General features: G+C 46.4%; 1 protein-coding gene across 2 annotated transcripts in view; it reads left to right on the plus strand.

The window, feature by feature from the left end:
- CRMP1 (collapsin response mediator protein 1) overlaps positions 1-17,516 on the plus strand; it is a 66,428-nt gene that overhangs the window by 20,360 nt on the left and 28,552 nt on the right. For both annotated transcript variants that reach the window (XM_069593232.1, XM_069593233.1), the window contains exons 2-4: positions 4,545-4,633; positions 10,140-10,324; positions 11,545-11,709. In XM_069593232.1, the coding sequence (XP_069449333.1) occupies positions 4,545-4,633; positions 10,140-10,324; positions 11,545-11,709 (439 nt within the window). The remainder of the gene's footprint in view (positions 1-4,544; positions 4,634-10,139; positions 10,325-11,544; positions 11,710-17,516) is intronic.

Raw genomic sequence — 17,516 nt, forward strand, 5'->3', positions numbered from 1 at the left:
AGATTTAGCAGCAAACATCAGCCCAACAAATGAAAATCCTTTCACCAATGCTCCCCTTAAGATCTATTTAGTCTTAAGATATGATAAAGTTACATTTTTACATAGCAAGGACACAGTGATTTATAACAAAGTACAGTGATCTATTACAAAAGAGAAAATCCATTAACTCAAAAAGTCTAGTATTGCTAACATCAAAAACTACTATATTTCCTTTGCTATATTCCAAATACATTGATTAATATATTCCCAGGTGCCTAAGGATATGGAGGCCTGGCGGCAATCATTGACTGAACAAGAAGAAAAAGCCCTGTGCTAATTAAGACTCTCAAAATACTCCAAAACTCTCTGCTGTTTATGGTTGAGAGGTAGTAAACATGTGCGTAGTGGCAGCAGTATGGATAATCCTGTCACACAAGCTAGTCTGTCAGCAGAGAGGTTTGACCTGAGACATCCTTGTCCCACCCAGGGCAGGGAATTAGCAGCAATTATTGACACAACAAATGAAAAACCCTTCACCAATATAATTCCTAACCAACCCACTATACTAATAATTTCCTACTCCCCAAAAGAATTTGCCTTTAGTAAGTCTAAAACATCTCGTGCCTCTCAGGTCGGGAGGCTGTAAACAATCACATGTGGCTGGACGAACCTATACAGGTGGGCTAGATAACCTTCAGAGGAGTCCGTAAGCTGAAACACTCTTGTCACACCCAGGAATTTTATTGACTTGGAGCCGCAAGTTAACTCCTTCTCCGAGAGAAATGGTTATGGGGGAGAGCCCCCCGTAAAGTCAGAGGTGTAGGTGAGAGCATAAAACAGTCTCTGGTTTTGGGGTTAGATGTTCGGGAACAGGGGGTTTCCTGACGCTTGATCACGCCTTTGCGTATGCCAAGCCTCCTTCCTCATGACCTTTGCCATGGGCGGAGTTCCTCACGCAGGCTCCCGGCAGGGAAGGGTCTAAATTTGGAAAAGATCAACTCAGTTCCCCTCTTGAATATTCACATTACACATCGGCAGTAAAGGATCTGGGAATTCCTGACATAAAAACCATCTCTGCATCTCTTTAACCCAGAATTTTCTAAACTCGCTGCACCTGGGAATCCCCTTTTGGATCAACATCTACTAAAACCCTGCTGGGCTAGAGTTCCAAAGAACATGCTTTTGAAAGTGTCAGTTGAAAGGCAAGCACGCTACTCATTTGAAGGAAGAAAAAAGAAGTCACATCAGCTCTTGCCTTCTGCTGTGAACTTATTATTTTTAGAAATAGGCTGGCCCTTGAGAACAGCAAGAGCCAGTACCCTGATGGTAGCTACACATGGTATCTGCTGGTAGCTGGGGGGCCGGGCGGGGATTTGAACATCTGATTCTAGGAAGAGCAGAGCTGGGTGGGGCTGATCTTCTGGGTACAGTGCATTAAATACCACCTTTCAGGATTAGCCTGAAAAGCCCTCTATTAAATGTGACGAGGCAGACGGCTGCGCACGGGAGACCGTGTTCCAGAAACCAGGCACCAGCTGCCAATGAGTCACATTGCTCTGCTTTCCAGTGCCCAAGAAAACTGCACAGCAGTGTGTCTCTGCCTCTGGATACGCAGTGCCCAGGGCTCTTTCCTTTGGTCCTGGCTTCTGTCTTAAAGATAAGAGGCGGGTGGTTGGGCCTGGGGGTTTCTCTCCATCTTTACGCAGTTATCCTTCGAGAATTAGTTCAGGCATTCATCCATTCATATATCCTGTCAGGCTGTGCCCAAAGTATTAGAGACCCAGCAGTGAAGAAAACAGGTGAAATCTCTGCCCTCATGGAATCAAGTCTCTGAGGGAACTGCAGGGACAACTGTAGGTGCTCCCATCCTTCCACAGTAACGCGAGTGCAATGGTTCCCTGTGAGTGGTATCTGATGCAGCCAGTGGGGAAACACACCTCTGAGGTCAATGTGACAAGGCACATTGATAAACACACATGTAAATGTAGGCTATGTCAGATGTACTATGTTAAGAACTGTGTAAACATAAAGTGGGTAAGAGGTGAGGGGTCTGCAGAAGAGACCGTGATGTAAGGTGTCCCAGACAAGCCAGCCAAGGGGAGGACCCTCAGGTGACACTGAGCAGAGAGCTGCCTGGTGCAAGTGAGAGAGTGAATTTCGCCTACATAGGAGTCCAGATTAAGTAGGGTCTCACTAACTTAGCCTTCACTCTGGAGGAAACACACTGATGCAAGAACCCACTAGACGGTTCTGCGTAGCAGGCTGTAGGCTCTGTTTCTGCTCAGCAAGCCTTTGCTGATTCCTTAGTGTGTTTGTTTAGTCACTGAGTTGTGTCCCATGCTTGTCTTTTAACACTGAGCCTCCTGGGAAGCCCCAGATGGCACTAGTGGTCAAGAACCCACTAGCAGGAGATGCAGGAGATGTGGGTTTGATCCCTGAGTCAGGAAGATCCCCCGGGGTAGGAAATGGCAACCCCCCTCCAGTATTCTTGCCTGGAGAATTCCATGGACAGGGGAGCCTGGCAGGCTGTAGTCCGTGGGATCGGGAAGGGCTGGACATGACTGCGTGCGCATGCATGGATGCATGCATTCCATTTGCTGATTCCTTAATTTGGGTGACAACCTTCTTTTCTAGGCTTATACAGCATCCTCTGCCTTCCTCTCGTGGTCAGTGCTGAGGGACCACTGGGACCCACCTGAGGTGCATTCTGTATCTATAGAGGGTTTCTCAGGGGGCCCTGGCGGGATCTAGCCCCAGTTACTCACTGGGTACCCTGTGTTAGCTGGATCAGTGGGTACCCTGTATTGGATTTCCATGCCTGCCTCCCTTACTCCACTTCCTGGAATCACCTCCCAGAATCACTGCTTGCCTCTAAAATCGTCATCTCAGGCTCAGTTTTCAGAGGAACCCATGCAAGACCCTCTGTCTGAGGTGGCGACTCTGAATTGTTACTGTTTACTATAACAGTACCAATTGGCTTCCTATCCAAGGGGTGGGGCTTAAGGGCAGAGGCTGTGCTTTGTCCATCACCACATCTCCAGCTAGGAGGTAACACAAACAGTAAATGGACATGTGGCAGAAAAAGTTCTCAGCCTCCAAGAAGCGCAAGTTAACAAGTATTAATGACAACCAGGGGTGTTTTGGTGGTCTCGGAATGACAAATTGGAGAGGTACTTTTGAAAAGCAGTCTAGTTATATTTATCAAGGGATGCAAGCACGGTTTATACTTTTTGACTCAGTTGTTCAATTTCTGAGAATTTAGCTTAACAAATAGTCCAGATTAAAAGAAAAGCTTTATACACAAAGTTGTTCATTGTAGAAATATGTATCATTGTGAACCATTGAAAACCATGGGGGAATAATTAACAGTCTATTGTGTATCCATAAAATGAAATATTTTGTAACCCCTTAAATGAAATAACTTGAGACAGGCTTATGGTAAAATGCAGAAAGGACACAACTGTGTGTTCTTTCTAGCTCCTAGAATTGGCTATATTCTTTGCTGCCTCTGGGCCTTGGCAGATCAGTTCTTCCTGCCCAGGCGCTTAGCACTCACCCTACTGGCCTTCTTCCTCACCCTTTGGTCCAACTTATCTGGAATTATTTTTTAGATCTGAGCTTGCCTTACCTGACTCCCCAATAAGGTCAGCAGCCCTTTCGCTTTGTGCCCATGATGGGCACCCTATAATTCTCCTTTTTTGAACCCAACATACTCCCAGATTTGTTAAACCTCTGTCCGTCCCTCACCAGCTCCACGAGAGCTCATTCTTCTCCTGTTCTTCCAGGCTCCTGGGCTAGTATCTGATGGGTGCACGGGTGAGTGAATGACGAGGTGCGCTAGGATCACAAGTACGGAAGTAGAGGGAAATCGGGAAAAAACATCAGAACACTGATTGGTGGTGTTTTTCCTGGGGAATGTCACTTTATTTTTTTGGTCATTTCACTTGTTTGAAAATGTCTTAAAATTGAGTTTTGTTAATTTCAGTAATAATGCCTGAAGAAATTCTTGTTCTATTTACGAATGACCCAGTTTCTTCCACAAATGAATGACATTTAAAAAGAGGAGGAGGTGGTATAGATTTCAGTGGACTACAGAGAATTGTGGGATGGATGTGCTCTGGGGACTTCAGGTGGATTCCTCGTCACAATACCCCAGCGTAAAAGGACATTTTTGAGATAATCAAGTAAAACTGAACATGGTCTGGTTACTAACTGAGCTGAAGGAATTGATGATGACTGGGTTTGTTGGGATAATGGATCTTGGTTTTAGTTTTTGTTTTTTTTAATTGCCTAACAGATTATGTAGTAAAGCATTTATGGATGAAATGATACCATGTTTGAGATTTGCTTTAAAATATCTCAGTGAATACAAAGCCAGTGTTTAAGGAGGGAAAGAGGTGAAAGAAGGATCAAGTCTTGAAAGAATCTGGATGAAGGCTCGAAGGGGGCTTTTTAAGGCCATTTCTTTACTTTAGAAAAGAGTTGAAAATTTTATGTTGAAAGTTAGAAAAAAGCATTTCTTGGCTTTTCTATAATGACATTTACTACTTTGCTTGGCTTTTCAGAGTGACCGGCTTCTCATCAAGGGCGGACGCATCATCAACGATGACCAGTCCTTCTACGCCGACGTCTACCTGGAAGATGGACTCATAAAGTGGGTGGACCAAACACACCTTCTAAGGAGCCCATCTCCCTAAGCTGTCCAGCCCTTAGAGGAAGTAGAAGGCTGGCATTCTGCCCCAGAATAAGTGTGCTGGCTCTGACTCCCAGGGATGGAGATGTGTGGGGAGGCGCAAACCATGGGTGGAGAAGGGGATGGTGTTTGCTGTGTACCCCATGACGATACAGGCTCCCTGCCGTGGTGCTCACACAGGCCGTGAGGCCCACAGAGGCTGTGAAGCACACACACCGGCCCTTCTGTTCTTGGCAGGTGGTGGGCCCCGGGGGGCAAGTAGCTGCTCCACGTTGCAGAATGAGTTAGGGGCAAGGGCCCAATTCCAGCCTAGCACACCTGACTAGATTCAAAGCTTTTTTTCCCTACCTGTCTGTAGTTTCTGGAATTGGGTGGAGGGGGCCAGGAGAAAAGGAGGCATGTTTGGCCTCCAGGCAGGGTTCTTATCTGGTATAGGGAAGACATGCTTTGGGACTCTGGAGTTCTCCTGTGCCTTCTCCTGGCTGGCTGCCTCTTCAGCTGTGTAGGACATCCTAGAGGTGTGAGTCTGGGTGGGCTGCCAGAGCACAATATCCCTGATGGGGAGACCTACACAAGAGAAATTTATTCTCATAGTTCTGGAGGCCAAAGTCCTGGGCTGAAGTGCCAACAGGATGGTTTCTCCTAAGGCCTCTCTCCCTAGCTTGCTGACAGCTGCTGCCTTCTTTTTTTTAATTTAATTTTAATTGGGGGGTAATTGCTTTACCATGTTGTATTGCTTTCTGCTGTACAACAGTGTGGATCGGCTCTAGGCGTAGGTATGTCCCCTCGCTCTGGAGCCTTCCTCCCCCACGCCCACCCCCACAGATGGCCATCTTCTTGCCATGGCCTTTCCTCTGTGTGTGCCTCTGGTTTGTCCTCTTTCTTAAAAGGACAAGAGCCCTGTTGCATTAGGACTCGCCCTAACAGCCTCATTTTAACCTAATTATCCCTTTAAAGACCTTGTTTCTGAACATAGTCACATTCAGAGTTACTGAGGGTTAGGGCTTCAATATGTGGGCTTTGGGGGTCACTGTTCAGCCCCTAACACCAGACAGTGGCTTTTACATGGTTTCCACGTTTTGCTCTGCCACTAGACTCTTCCTCTGGAGTTGGGAAGAGCAGCGTTGGAGATCATCTCGGATCCAACGTGGGCAGCTGGCCCTGGAAAGAAGGCAGAGGGGGTGTGAGCAGGGTCAAGTTCAAATAGGAACGAATGTTTATTGGTGGATCCATCCTGAGCTTGTATCCTCTGATGATGATGATGGTGGTGGGGAGGAGAAGGAGGACAGGGAGGAAGGGGCAGAGGAAGAGGAGGGATGATGAGGAGGAGGAGGCTGTGGATTGCCTTGTGTGTTAAGGGGCCATCTGTGAGGAGTAGGTGCCAAGGGCAGCATTGAGCCCCTCCCGACCTCCCTCTGCCTGACCCCCCACCAATTTATCCTGAATGGATCTGACCATTTCCGGTCCAGCTCAGGCCTCACCTCTTCCAGTTTATTCCCTCCCCTTCCCCCAGTTCCCTCTGCACTAAAAATGGCCTTTGTAGAACTTGCCAAGCAGTTCTCCCCTGGGAAACTTGCATCCATAAATCCTCCATCTGAAATGCCTTGCCCCTCCCCCATCCTCATGTCATGCCCCTGCCTCCCAGCTCCTGTTTGTCCTACCGGTCGAGCTTTTGTGGCTCCTCCTCCAGGAAGCCTTCCAGAACCCAGACTGTTCCTCTGTGCTGAATGTGCCCACCTCCCCCTCACCACCTCCGCCATAGCCCTTGCCACCAATGAGAGATCTTGTCATTGCCTGCCATCCCATAGGGCCTAGCACTGTGCCAGGGATGGATGGGACCCCAGAGTGTTGATGAAGCAAGTGTAACATACAAACCTAGACATCAGAAGGTGGGGACCTCAGTCTCAGACACGGTATAGCCTGGAACCAGAAAGGGATGGTGGAGTGGGGTGGAGTGTGGTGAGACGCATGGTAAAGTGAGGTTTCTGAGTCACTGCAGCTTAGATGAGACACAACCGCTCCGTGCTGAGCTCCCCACTTATGTGAGGCCTCTGGGGTCCTGAGCGTGAAGGACATAGTGACATGGAGAACCCTTTCATGGAACCACTATTCCTACCGGCCATGTGCAGTTGGGGGTTGGAAGACCTGCAGTCCAGGATGTGAGCAGATGGAGCCTTTGCTCATAGGTTGGGCTGCAGTTATTAAGTGCTTGCTGTTTGCGTGAGCTCCTAGAAACTTAAGGACTTAGGTCACCCAGGGTATTCAGGAAATTAGCAGTGTCTGTAAATCCAAGATTCATCAGCTTTTCGTGGGAGATGCCTTTTACTTTTAACCCTGTTGCTGTAAAGCTTTCTAAGCAGTGGAGGTGCCTTTCCTGCCTTACTAAGCAGAGCAAGTGACTATGTCTGAATGCCTTACAGAGTCTCGGATGGTCGCGTGGGGCCCAGGTCCCTGCTGGCTGAGAAGGAGGCGTGGAAGTGAGGAGAGCCCAAGGAACTGCCTGGCACGAGGAGGCTCAGTTATTCCTCTTCACTCTGATTAAACCCCAAGAATCCTTTCATCTTGCGGCCATTCACCAAATTTTACTAAAAGCTATTCAGCTATGTTTGTGCAGCATTTCTTATGATTCATCGAGGACTCCATCCAATTTGCTGAGCATTGGAGAATCAGATACTGATGGCTGAGGACTTTTTTCTGAATGGTGGTGAGGGTGATGCTGGCTGGGGACTGGTCTCTGCTTCTCCAAGTTCCTTCCATTCTTTCCTCTCCTTCCGTCCACATTGCCACTGAGAACCACTCAGGGAGTCCTCCTCCTAATTCATGGGGACTCACTGGGGGTCCCGTTTAGTTTAATCCCACTTTGGAGAGAACCTGCTGCTTCTGTGGAAGGGAAGAAGGAAGGCATCTGAGCTTGAATCCAGACCCAACACTGACTCGCTGGGTGGCCTTGGACAAGTTACCGCCCCTCTCTGAGTTCCGTTTTCCTCTTTTGTAAAATGTGAATACTTCCTCCCTCATGAGTTGTTGGCAAGAGATGAGAGAGCGTTTGTAAAAAGGCGATGATCTGCCTGGTTAGAATGGCCCTGAAGGGTAGGCCTTGTTGGCGCTGCGGTGTGGCAGCCAAATCACACAGACCAGGATCAAACTGGGCTGTGACTCCGCTGGTTCCCACTGGAAGGCTGTGCCGAGGTGTCTGTGTGCGTGTTCATTCTGATTGGGCTGTGCCTGTTCCTTTGTGAGTGGCGCACATTCTGAACATCACCCTGTCGTCTTTAATAACTGGTGTGAACTTGAATGAGACCTTAGAAAAGTCTTCTACGGTCAGTGCACAATAGCAGTTATAAGGCTCGGGGGTGACTTCCCTGAACCCCCTTCCCTTCAGCTCCTGGCATCGTCCATGATCTTAGAGATGGGCAGTGGGGAGATTGGACCCGGCAGGATTCTCTACATGATGATGCGAATTCTAGAGGGAGGAGGATTGGTGATTAGAAGCAGCAGCAGCTGCAGTTGTTGTGCTGGTGAAATTGGCAGATATGCTGACATTTCCTGGGGGCTCACCGTGGCCTTGGCACTGTGCTTGGACTAGACCTGTTTCCATTTTCAGGGCAAACTGTGTGATGCTCCACTTCTGTTGGAAGACCCCCCCCTACATAAAGCCCGGTAACCTCTGTGCCCCAAGCAGCCAGCCCAGGAGTCCAGAAGATCAAGGATCTTCTGCTTCTACTCCTGTGTGTGGACTCTGGCACCTGACGTTTGTGGTCATTGAAGCAACATTTTCCTGCGTCTTCATTATACTGATGTTTTTAGATAACTTAGAGAAACTAATGTTGGGGCCAGATCCCAACAGTTCAGCACAACTGGATCTCTTTTTAGAAACTTCTATTTATTTATGCGCTTTTGGCTGTGCTGGGTCTTCACTGCTGCATCGGCTTTTCTCTAGTTGTGGCGAGCAAGGGCTACTCTTGGTGTCATTGTGGGGGCTTCTCACTGTGGGGGCTTCTCTTGTGGACCATGGGCCCTAGGGTGTTAGGCTTCGGTAGTTGCGGGCAAAGTAGTTGGGCTCCTGGGCATGAGGGCACAGGCCCAGTAGCTGTGCTGCACGGGCTTAGCTGCTCCACGGCACGTGGGATCTTCCCGGATCAGGGATCAAACTCCTGCATTGGCAGGCGGGTTCTTTACCACTGAGTCTCCAGGGAAGCCCCTGGATTTCTGTTTTAAATAACCATTGCTTGTGGTCTCAGGCGGGCGCTGGCCATGGAGGCTGTTGAATCTGTCCTGGTCTTTCTCCACCCACCCCCGACCCCATCCCTCCACTGGCCCCTAGATACATCTCCTGACTCTGGTTCCAACACACAAGGCACAGCCGATAGATGCCACAGGAGCAAGGCTTTGAGATTCTTAGGCTCTTCTTCCTCCTTCCCCAACTTTTAGAATTTGCCCCCTTCTCGAGGGCATTTGCAGGCAGCAAGCACATGGGGAACGGAAGGGCTGGTCAGTCTATCTAGAAAAGCCCTGCCACCCTCGGTGTGACTCCCTCATGGCAGGTTTATGGTGCTAATGCCTGATGGTTAAGCAGCTTTCCTGAGGCCGGTGCTCACAATTGTTTTCTATGAGGATTGCATGTCTGCATCAGTTTGCCAGGCCTGACTTAAGAGTCCACAGATGGGGAGGTTTAAACAGCAGATACTTGTCTCTTCCAGTTCTGGAGGCCGGATGTCTGAGATCAGGGTGTGGGTACGTCGGTTTCTTCTGAGGCTTGGGATGCCCGTCTTCTCCGTGTTCCCATGTGGTCTTCCCTGTACATGTCTGTGTCCTAATCTTCTTTGCTCATGAGAATACCGGTCATGTTGGGTCAGGGCCCACCCTAGTGACCTCATTGTAACTTAATGACCTCTTTAGAGGCCTTCTCTGCAAATATAGTCTTATTCTGAAGGGCTAGGGGTTAGGACTTCAACATATGGATTTGGGACTGTCAGAGTTCACTCCATAGCCTTGCCTTTGAGGACTTGCAGAGCTAAGGGGTCTTGTCACTGTGTCCCCCTGCCATTGCTCATCTCTGCATCCCCCAGGCAGTTGCCAAGAGACTATGAAGTACTCTTGAGTGACAAGCTGTTCAGAGAACGCTTTCCCACTTAAGGCCAATGCTGGTCTCACTGCTCTTGGGTTCAGCTCTGCCCCTGCCTCCCCCTGGAGGCCCTCCCAGATCACCAGGGCTGATGAAATGTCCCACCTTGTGCTCCTCATCCCCCAGTGTGAACTGGGGTGTAATAAACGTCTTCTTATATGTCTCTCCTCCTCATTAGACTGTGAGCCCCTGGAGGGCAGGGACCCTGCCTGAGTTTTCTCTGTCCACCTGGTGCCCTGGGTGGGACTTGCCTCAGAAATGTTTGTCTCATGGAACTGAAACTGCACAGTTGGCAGCCATTTGTTTTCAGAACCAAAGTCTGTCTTTGTTGTCTGTTTCCAGGCAAATAGGGGAGAACTTAATTGTTCCCGGTGGAGTGAAGACCATTGAGGCCAATGGGCGGATGGTTATTCCTGGAGGTATTGATGTCAACACCTACCTGCAGAAGCCCTTCCAGGGGATGACGGCTGCTGATGACTTCTTCCAAGGGACCAAAGCAGCGCTGGTGGGCGGGACCACAATGATCAGTGAGTCGTACCCCTGCTTTAGGCCATAGGCTGCTACTTCTCTTTCAAAGCCCCAGCATCGTGAGCAACATCAGGCTCTTTGCTCTGGGTACATGGTGTGCAGAAGGCTAAAGTTTTAGAACCAGTGAGGCAGGTATTGTTATGACCATTGGGAAAGCAAGGCTCAGAGAGATAAGCTGCTGAAATTTTCACAGCTGGGAAGTGGTTGTGTCAGTATTGCTGCTGTGATAATGATGCATAGTACAATGTTTCCAAACTTTGAAAATCACGTTGCCATGGAAACCATGGAGGAGTAAATTTAAAGAAGGAGAGAGTGATTTGACATGTCCTGAGAGGTCACGTAGAGTAAGGACTGGAAAGGCAAATTAGCAAAGGCTAATTTGATGCTCTACATGGGTGGAGGAGTGAGAGGGGTTGGGTAGCAGATACTGCTCTTTATGGCTGTGAAGGGTGGATGTTAGAAACAGGGCGGGAACAGAGGGATGTGCAGAGCCCAGTGTGGTTTAAAAGACAGATGTCTCCCCATTGATAGGCTTTACATCTAAGACTTTATTTGAAAAAGGGATGGTCAAGTTCATATTCTTTTAAGTCCTTTTCACCTTTGCATTCTATGCCCAAGAAGGTAACATGGAGTCACAGGAAATGGTCCTGTCTTTATAGCTGACTGGACTCTGGGAATCTTCTCTGTACTGCCTTACTAGTTTTGTGACCTTGGACGTTTTTCACCTTCTTTAAGCCTCAGTTTCCTCATCTGCCAAGTGAGGGTATTTATACTCACTTTACAGGGTAGTTGTGAGGATTTTATTAGGTAATTTATATAAAGCCTTTGTGGCAGTATGTGATACATTGTAAGCATTCAATAAGCAGTCATGATAACAATGGTGATGAGGAGGAAGATGAGATTACAGTAACAGTGGTGGTGGCAATGAAGACTGAGATGGTGGTGACCGTTTCCCTGCTGATGGTTTTGATAATGATGGGATGACAGTAACAGTATTGATGTTGACAATGGTGAGAGTGATGAAGAGGATGGTGATGCTGAGGATGTTGGTCTGGATGGTGTAAGTGGTGGTGATGATCATGGCAATGGGGGGATAAGGGATGGTCGCAGTAGTTATGCTGATATTGGAGGTGGTGGTGATGATGATGGCAGGGAAGAGGCTGCCATTGGAACAGCTTGGGTCCTGAGCCTCTTGGGATGTGATATTTTTCTGTCCCAGTTGACCATGTTGTTCCTGAACCTGGGTCCAGCCTGCTGACCTCCTTTGAGAAATGGCATGAAGCAGCAGACACCAAATCCTGCTGTGACTACTCCCTCCATGTGGACATCACCAGCTGGTACGATGGCGTCCGGGAGGAGCTCGAGGTCCTGGTGCAGGACAAAGGTGAGTTACAGCCCTGGAAGTGGGGCACAGTTCTGGAATCATCGTATCTTTGGTGGGTCTGGTTTGTGGAGTTACGAATCTCTTTAACTGCATCTGTTCTGAGCCCAGCTGTGAGCTCTGCCCTGCCACATCAACAGTGGAAATATTGGACCCTCCTTAAAGAATCTGTCTTCCTCTCCTTTAGATCCTTTGGAGAGTCCGTCTGTTCATAGAAAAAAGTCTGATTTCCTGAGCCTGCACACAAGGCCCCCACTGACCTAGCCTCACTTTTCTCTCTCCCCACTACACTCATCTGGGTGCTTATTATCCTGAATGCCACCCCCTGAAACCTGCTACACTGCTGGGTCTTTGTTCTTGGTACTGCTATACCTGCATCCAGGGATGCCCTTTCTTCTCTCTGATACCCAGCTCAACTATCACCTCCTCTGATTTCTCTGATCAGAATTGTTTTATCCCTTGAATATCCATAGCAGGTTACTGGGGCCTGTTTGGCACACCTTTTCCATTGCTTTTGCTTTGTTTTTTGGATTGAAGGACCCTTGTTGTCTGTCTGGCTCTTCTGTTAAACTCTGAGCTTACGATCAGAGGGGATCATGTCTGTGCCTCTCTATGTCCAACCTGGCCCTCCTCTGTGTGGGCTCACACAGGCTGTCCCTTCACAGTGTGGGTACCTTACAGTGTGTGTTACACCAAATGAAGATAAACTGAACTGAAGACCCACAGAAGCACAGAAGAGAACAGAGTAAACCAGATATGAGTAGTCCCTCCAGAAAGGGGGGCAGTTTTGAGGCCCTCTGAAGAGACAGCCTTAGATAAATGAGATGCTTCAAGGAGAGAAAGGGGGGTACTTTCAATTTTTAAAATACATATGCTGTGTTTTCTTATAAAATATCATCAGCACAATACAAAAGAAGAAAATTAAGAGAAGGAAAAAAAAAGTTTCCCCTCTGGTCCTACCCCCAAATTACCACTTATTATCAATGTTAAAGACTATTGCTTTCCATTCCCTATTTAGACAGTTTTCTCCTTATATAGTTATACAGTAGCAGTTACTTGGAATTCTTCTTTTTTCACTTAACATTTTATGAACAATCATTACTCTTCATTAATAACTTTTTAATGACTTGTAACATACAATGTAATGGCTAATTTGCTTAGCTATTTCCTTTTTATTGGGCACTTAGGTTTTCCATTTGCTTTACTGTAAATTGTGTTTGGTGAATATCTTTGTATATAAACATTTGTTTGCATCTCTAATTATTTCCTTAGATTTTCAGAAATGGCATTACAGGGTCAAAGTTTTAACTTTTTTCAAAAGCCTGACACTTATTTCCAAATTGCTTTTCATAGAAATGCACCCACTTGCATGCCCACTGCCCTATGTCTCTCACTCCCTGCATGTTTGCACCATTGGGTGTTATTGCTTCTATAAAATCCTTGCTAATTTAATGAATAAAAGTCACTCTACTGTTGAACATTACAATGCTTCAACCAGTAATTATGTTAAACATTTTGTGCACGCTTTTCCTTTATGTGAATATCTGATGGTGTTCCTTGCTTATTTACCAGTTTGGGTCTTTTAAGTCTGAACTTCTATATCCAGATGGTTTTATCCCTTCACTGAAGTTGCTGTGAGTCACACACTTTTTTGTATACAGAATCACAGTCCAGGATGTAAAAAGATCCCAGAAGTTGGGCTGCCTGGATCTGAATCCTGCCCTCATACTTCTTGGCTATATGATACTGTGCATGTCACCAAGCTGACCTCTCTGAGGCTCACCCAATGATCTCAGCACCAGAGCTCTGGTACCAGGGTGAGACCCCTGGTCTAAGCTTGGTGTTAATTCTCTATTCAAAAAAGGAAACAACTTAAATGTCCATCAGAGGATGACTGGATAAACAAAATGCTGTCCATCTGTAAAATGGAGCGTCATTCAGCTTTGAAAAGAAAGGGAATTCTGACACCTGCTATGACGTGGGTGAGCCTTGAGGACATTATAAGCCAGTCACAGGAAGGCAGATGCTGTTTGGCTGGGCTCATAGGAGGGGCCTGTTGTCATCCAGTTCATAGAGTGTACAAAGGTGGTTGCTAGGGCCTGGGGGGACGGGCAATGCGGAGTTGGTGTCTAATTTGCTGTTGTTCAGTCGCTCAGTTATGTCTGGCTCTTTGCTCCCCTATGGACTGCAGCACGCCAGGCTTCCTGGTCCTTCACCATCTCCTGGAGCTTGCTCAAACTCATGTCCACTGAGTCAGTGATGCAATCCAACCATCTCACCCTCTATCATCCCCTTCTCCCCCTGCCTTCTATCTTTTTTAGCATCAGGGTCTTTTCTAATGAGTCGACTCTTCACATCAGGTGACCAAATATTGGAGCTTCAGCATCAGTCCTTCCAAAGAATATTCAGGGTTGATTTCCTTTAGGATGGACTGGTTTGATCTCCTTGCTGTCCTAGGGAACTCTCAAGAATCTTCTCCAACACCACAATCCGAAACAAATCAATTCTTTGGTGCTCAGCCTTTTTTATGGTCCAATTCTCACATCCACACATGACTACTGGAAGAACCATAGCTTTGACTAGATGGACCTTTATTGGCAAAGCAATGTCTCTGCTTTTTAATATGTTGTCTAGCTTTGTCATGGCTTTTCTTCCAGGGAGTCTTTTAATTTCATGGCTGCAGTCACCATCCGCAGTGATCTTGAAGCCCAAGAAAATAAAGCCTGCCACTGTTACCATTGTTGCCCTGTCTATTTGCCATGAAGTGATGGGACTGCATGCCATGATCTTAGTTTTTCGAATGTTGAGTTTTAAGCCAACTTTTTCACTCTCTTCTTTTACCTTCATCAAGAGGCTCTTTAATTCCTCTTTGATTTCTGTCATAAGTGTGGTGTCATCTGCATATCTGAGGTTATTGATATTTCTCCCAGCAGCCTTGATTCCAACTTGTGCTTCATCTAGCCTGGCATTTCACATGATGTATTCTGCATATAAGTTAGATAAGCAGGGTGACAATATACGGCCTTGACATACTCCTTTCCCAATTTGGAACCAGTCTGTTGTTCCATGTTTGATTCTAACTGTTGCTTCTTGACCTGCATACAGGTTTCTCCGAAGGCAGGTAAGGTGGTCTGATATTCCCATCTCTTTAAGAATTTTTCAGTTTGTTGTGATCCACACAGTCAAAGGCTTTAGCATAGTCAATGTAGCAGAAGTGTTTAATGGGGATAGAGTTTCAGTTTTGCCAAAATGAGAGGTTTTGAAATGGAAGCACAGCAGTGTGCATGTACTTAAACCACTTAAAATGGTGCAGATGGTTAATTTTAGGCGAGGTGTATTTTACTACAACAAATAAAAAGCAACATTTATTATTTGTGCACAGCTCTGTGGAAAGGCACTTTGGTTTGGGCTCAGCTGGGCGGTTCTGCTGCCCACATGTGGCTTACTTATGCCTTAGGCCCCAGCTGGGAGGTGGGGCTGCCTGGGATGGCTTTCTGTACCCTCCCTTCCCCGGCAGCTCTCATAGGCTTCTTCCCATGCTGACTCTGTGAGGCTGATGGAGCTGCAAGCCCTCTGAGCCCAGGCTTGGAATGTGTCCACTCACACTTCTGCTTCATTCTGCTGTTCAGAGTCAGTCTCAAGACAGCCCACATTTAAGAAATGAGAAAATAGATTCTACCTCTTGAGAGAGGTTGTTGCAAAAGTTTTGTGAACCTTTAAACTATTTACCAGCCGGTTTAACTTCTTCCTGCCTCCTGCTTTTACATGAAATTATCTCATTTATTTGTTTGTTCACGGCTTATTTCCACTAGAATATAGACAAGGATCCTTCCTGCCTCCTTCGTAGCTGTATCTCTAGCTTCTAGAATGGTACTAGCCCACAGTCCATACTCAGTGAATATTTGATGGGTGAGACAATGAATATTCCCTGAGAAAGGGCTTCTGGGCTCTCATAAGTTTCAGAAATGCTCCCTGTTTTTTCTTCTCGAATATTCTTAATGCATATAAGCATCATAATGAACCCCTCTTTCATAACAAGTGACAGTAACATTGGCACAACCAGTGTGCGCCCACTTGGAAAACTAATCCGTATCAAGAGTTGTGTTTGTAAAAATCATGTAAAAATCTGTAAGTCTTGTAGCCAAGAAACCTATTAATTGTTTATGAATCCAGTTTTTCTTCACCAATATAGATATCAGCCTCCCTATGTTTGATTACAAGCAAGAGACTCACTCTAGAGCTTGGCTTATGCTAAACAAAGCAGCTTTCCTTTAGTGACAGAGACGTGTATTCAGCGATCCATGAATACATCCGTGCCATGCCAGGAAGTCTTCCTGTGCTCATCCCTGCCTTTCTCTCTGAGCTAGCCCTGCCCTCCTCCTACCCTTGACCTGCATTCTCTATTTCCGTAGTCCCCGCAGTGGAATACAACAGCCCACGCTTTGTCTGGGTGGACATCTGTTTCAAAGACCAGTCAGATGTCTTTTGCTGTCATTTGGCCTCAGTCCCTCCCCCGGCTCAGCTCAGCATCTGTCAGATGCCCAGCCCTGGACCAGCCATCTGTGATCTGTGGCCACGTGGTATGAACATGGCTGCTTCCAAGGTTACTGGTTGGATACGGGGAGGCTATTTGCTAAAAAATGTAAGACGGTTCTGAGAATTGGAGGGTGTTATGAATGGGTTGATGGCTCAGCAGGTGTTCAGTATCATCCTTTAGCATTGGTGCTCCTTACAGCCTCCTTAGAGGAGGACTGTGATGATGGAGTTTATGAATTTGGGAGGTTTTTGAGTAACAGGGCTGACCGTATTTCCCAAAGCTCTGCCGCTAGTGGTAGAATTATTGGGCCAAAGATACTGAAACACAACTCTTGATACGGATTGGTTTTCTAAGTGGGTGCAAATTGGTTGTGCCAATGTTACTGTCACTTGTTATGAAAGAGGGGCTCATTTTGATGCTTATTCACTAGCATTGAGCAGCATATTCTAAAATGTACAGTACTGAGGTTTCCATCTGAATTACTTTGATAAGACCAAATCGTGTTTATCTTTATTAGTTAGACAACTAAAAAAAGTTGTCTAAAAATTGTTTGCCTTTTTTTGCTTTATTGCTTTTATTTTAATCTTTTTTTACCTATAAAATGAAGCATACAGAAAACCACAGAAGAAAAAAATGTGACTTTATGAATTATAAGATTACCCTTTCCAGGCAAGAAGTGGAACTTTGCCCCAAAGACCTCTGTGATGAACTTCTCATGGGTCCCCACTGTAGTCAAAACTCCCTCCTTGCCCAGAAGTAACTCCTGGCTGATATTCTTTAAATAAGAGGTTTTGAAAAAAGAAATTTTGTTTAGTTTGTTGCCGATATGTTCACCATGTTGGTTGTTTGCTTTTTACTTTGAATTTTTAAGAATTAAAGAAATTTTCCATTTAAAATGAGTCAGCTCTATCATGATTTGGACGAAAGCGGATCTGAGACAGCTTTACCCCCATCCACCCACTCACCAGAACCAGTTCTAAGGCATATTTATCAATTCTGCCAATTCATTATTTCTGTTTTTATATTTGTATTGTTTACTTCTAATTTCTGGTGAATTTCCGGACTGAGTGACTGAACTGAACTGATCGTAGAAATTTACTCAATCGATATGTTTCTCCTCTCTTTCCAAAAATAGTGAAGCATCTAAGGCTGTGAGTTTACCTTTCACTGTGATTTTACCTGTTTGTTGTCGTTTAGCTGCTAGGTTGTGTCCGACCCTCTGCCACCCCACAAATTCCAGCACACCATACTTCCCTGTCCTTCACTATCTCCC

The sequence above is a fragment of the Ovis canadensis genome, chromosome 6 (assembly GCF_042477335.2).
Source record: "Ovis canadensis isolate MfBH-ARS-UI-01 breed Bighorn chromosome 6, ARS-UI_OviCan_v2, whole genome shotgun sequence".
NCBI classification, from domain to species: Eukaryota; Metazoa; Chordata; class Mammalia; order Artiodactyla; family Bovidae; genus Ovis; species Ovis canadensis.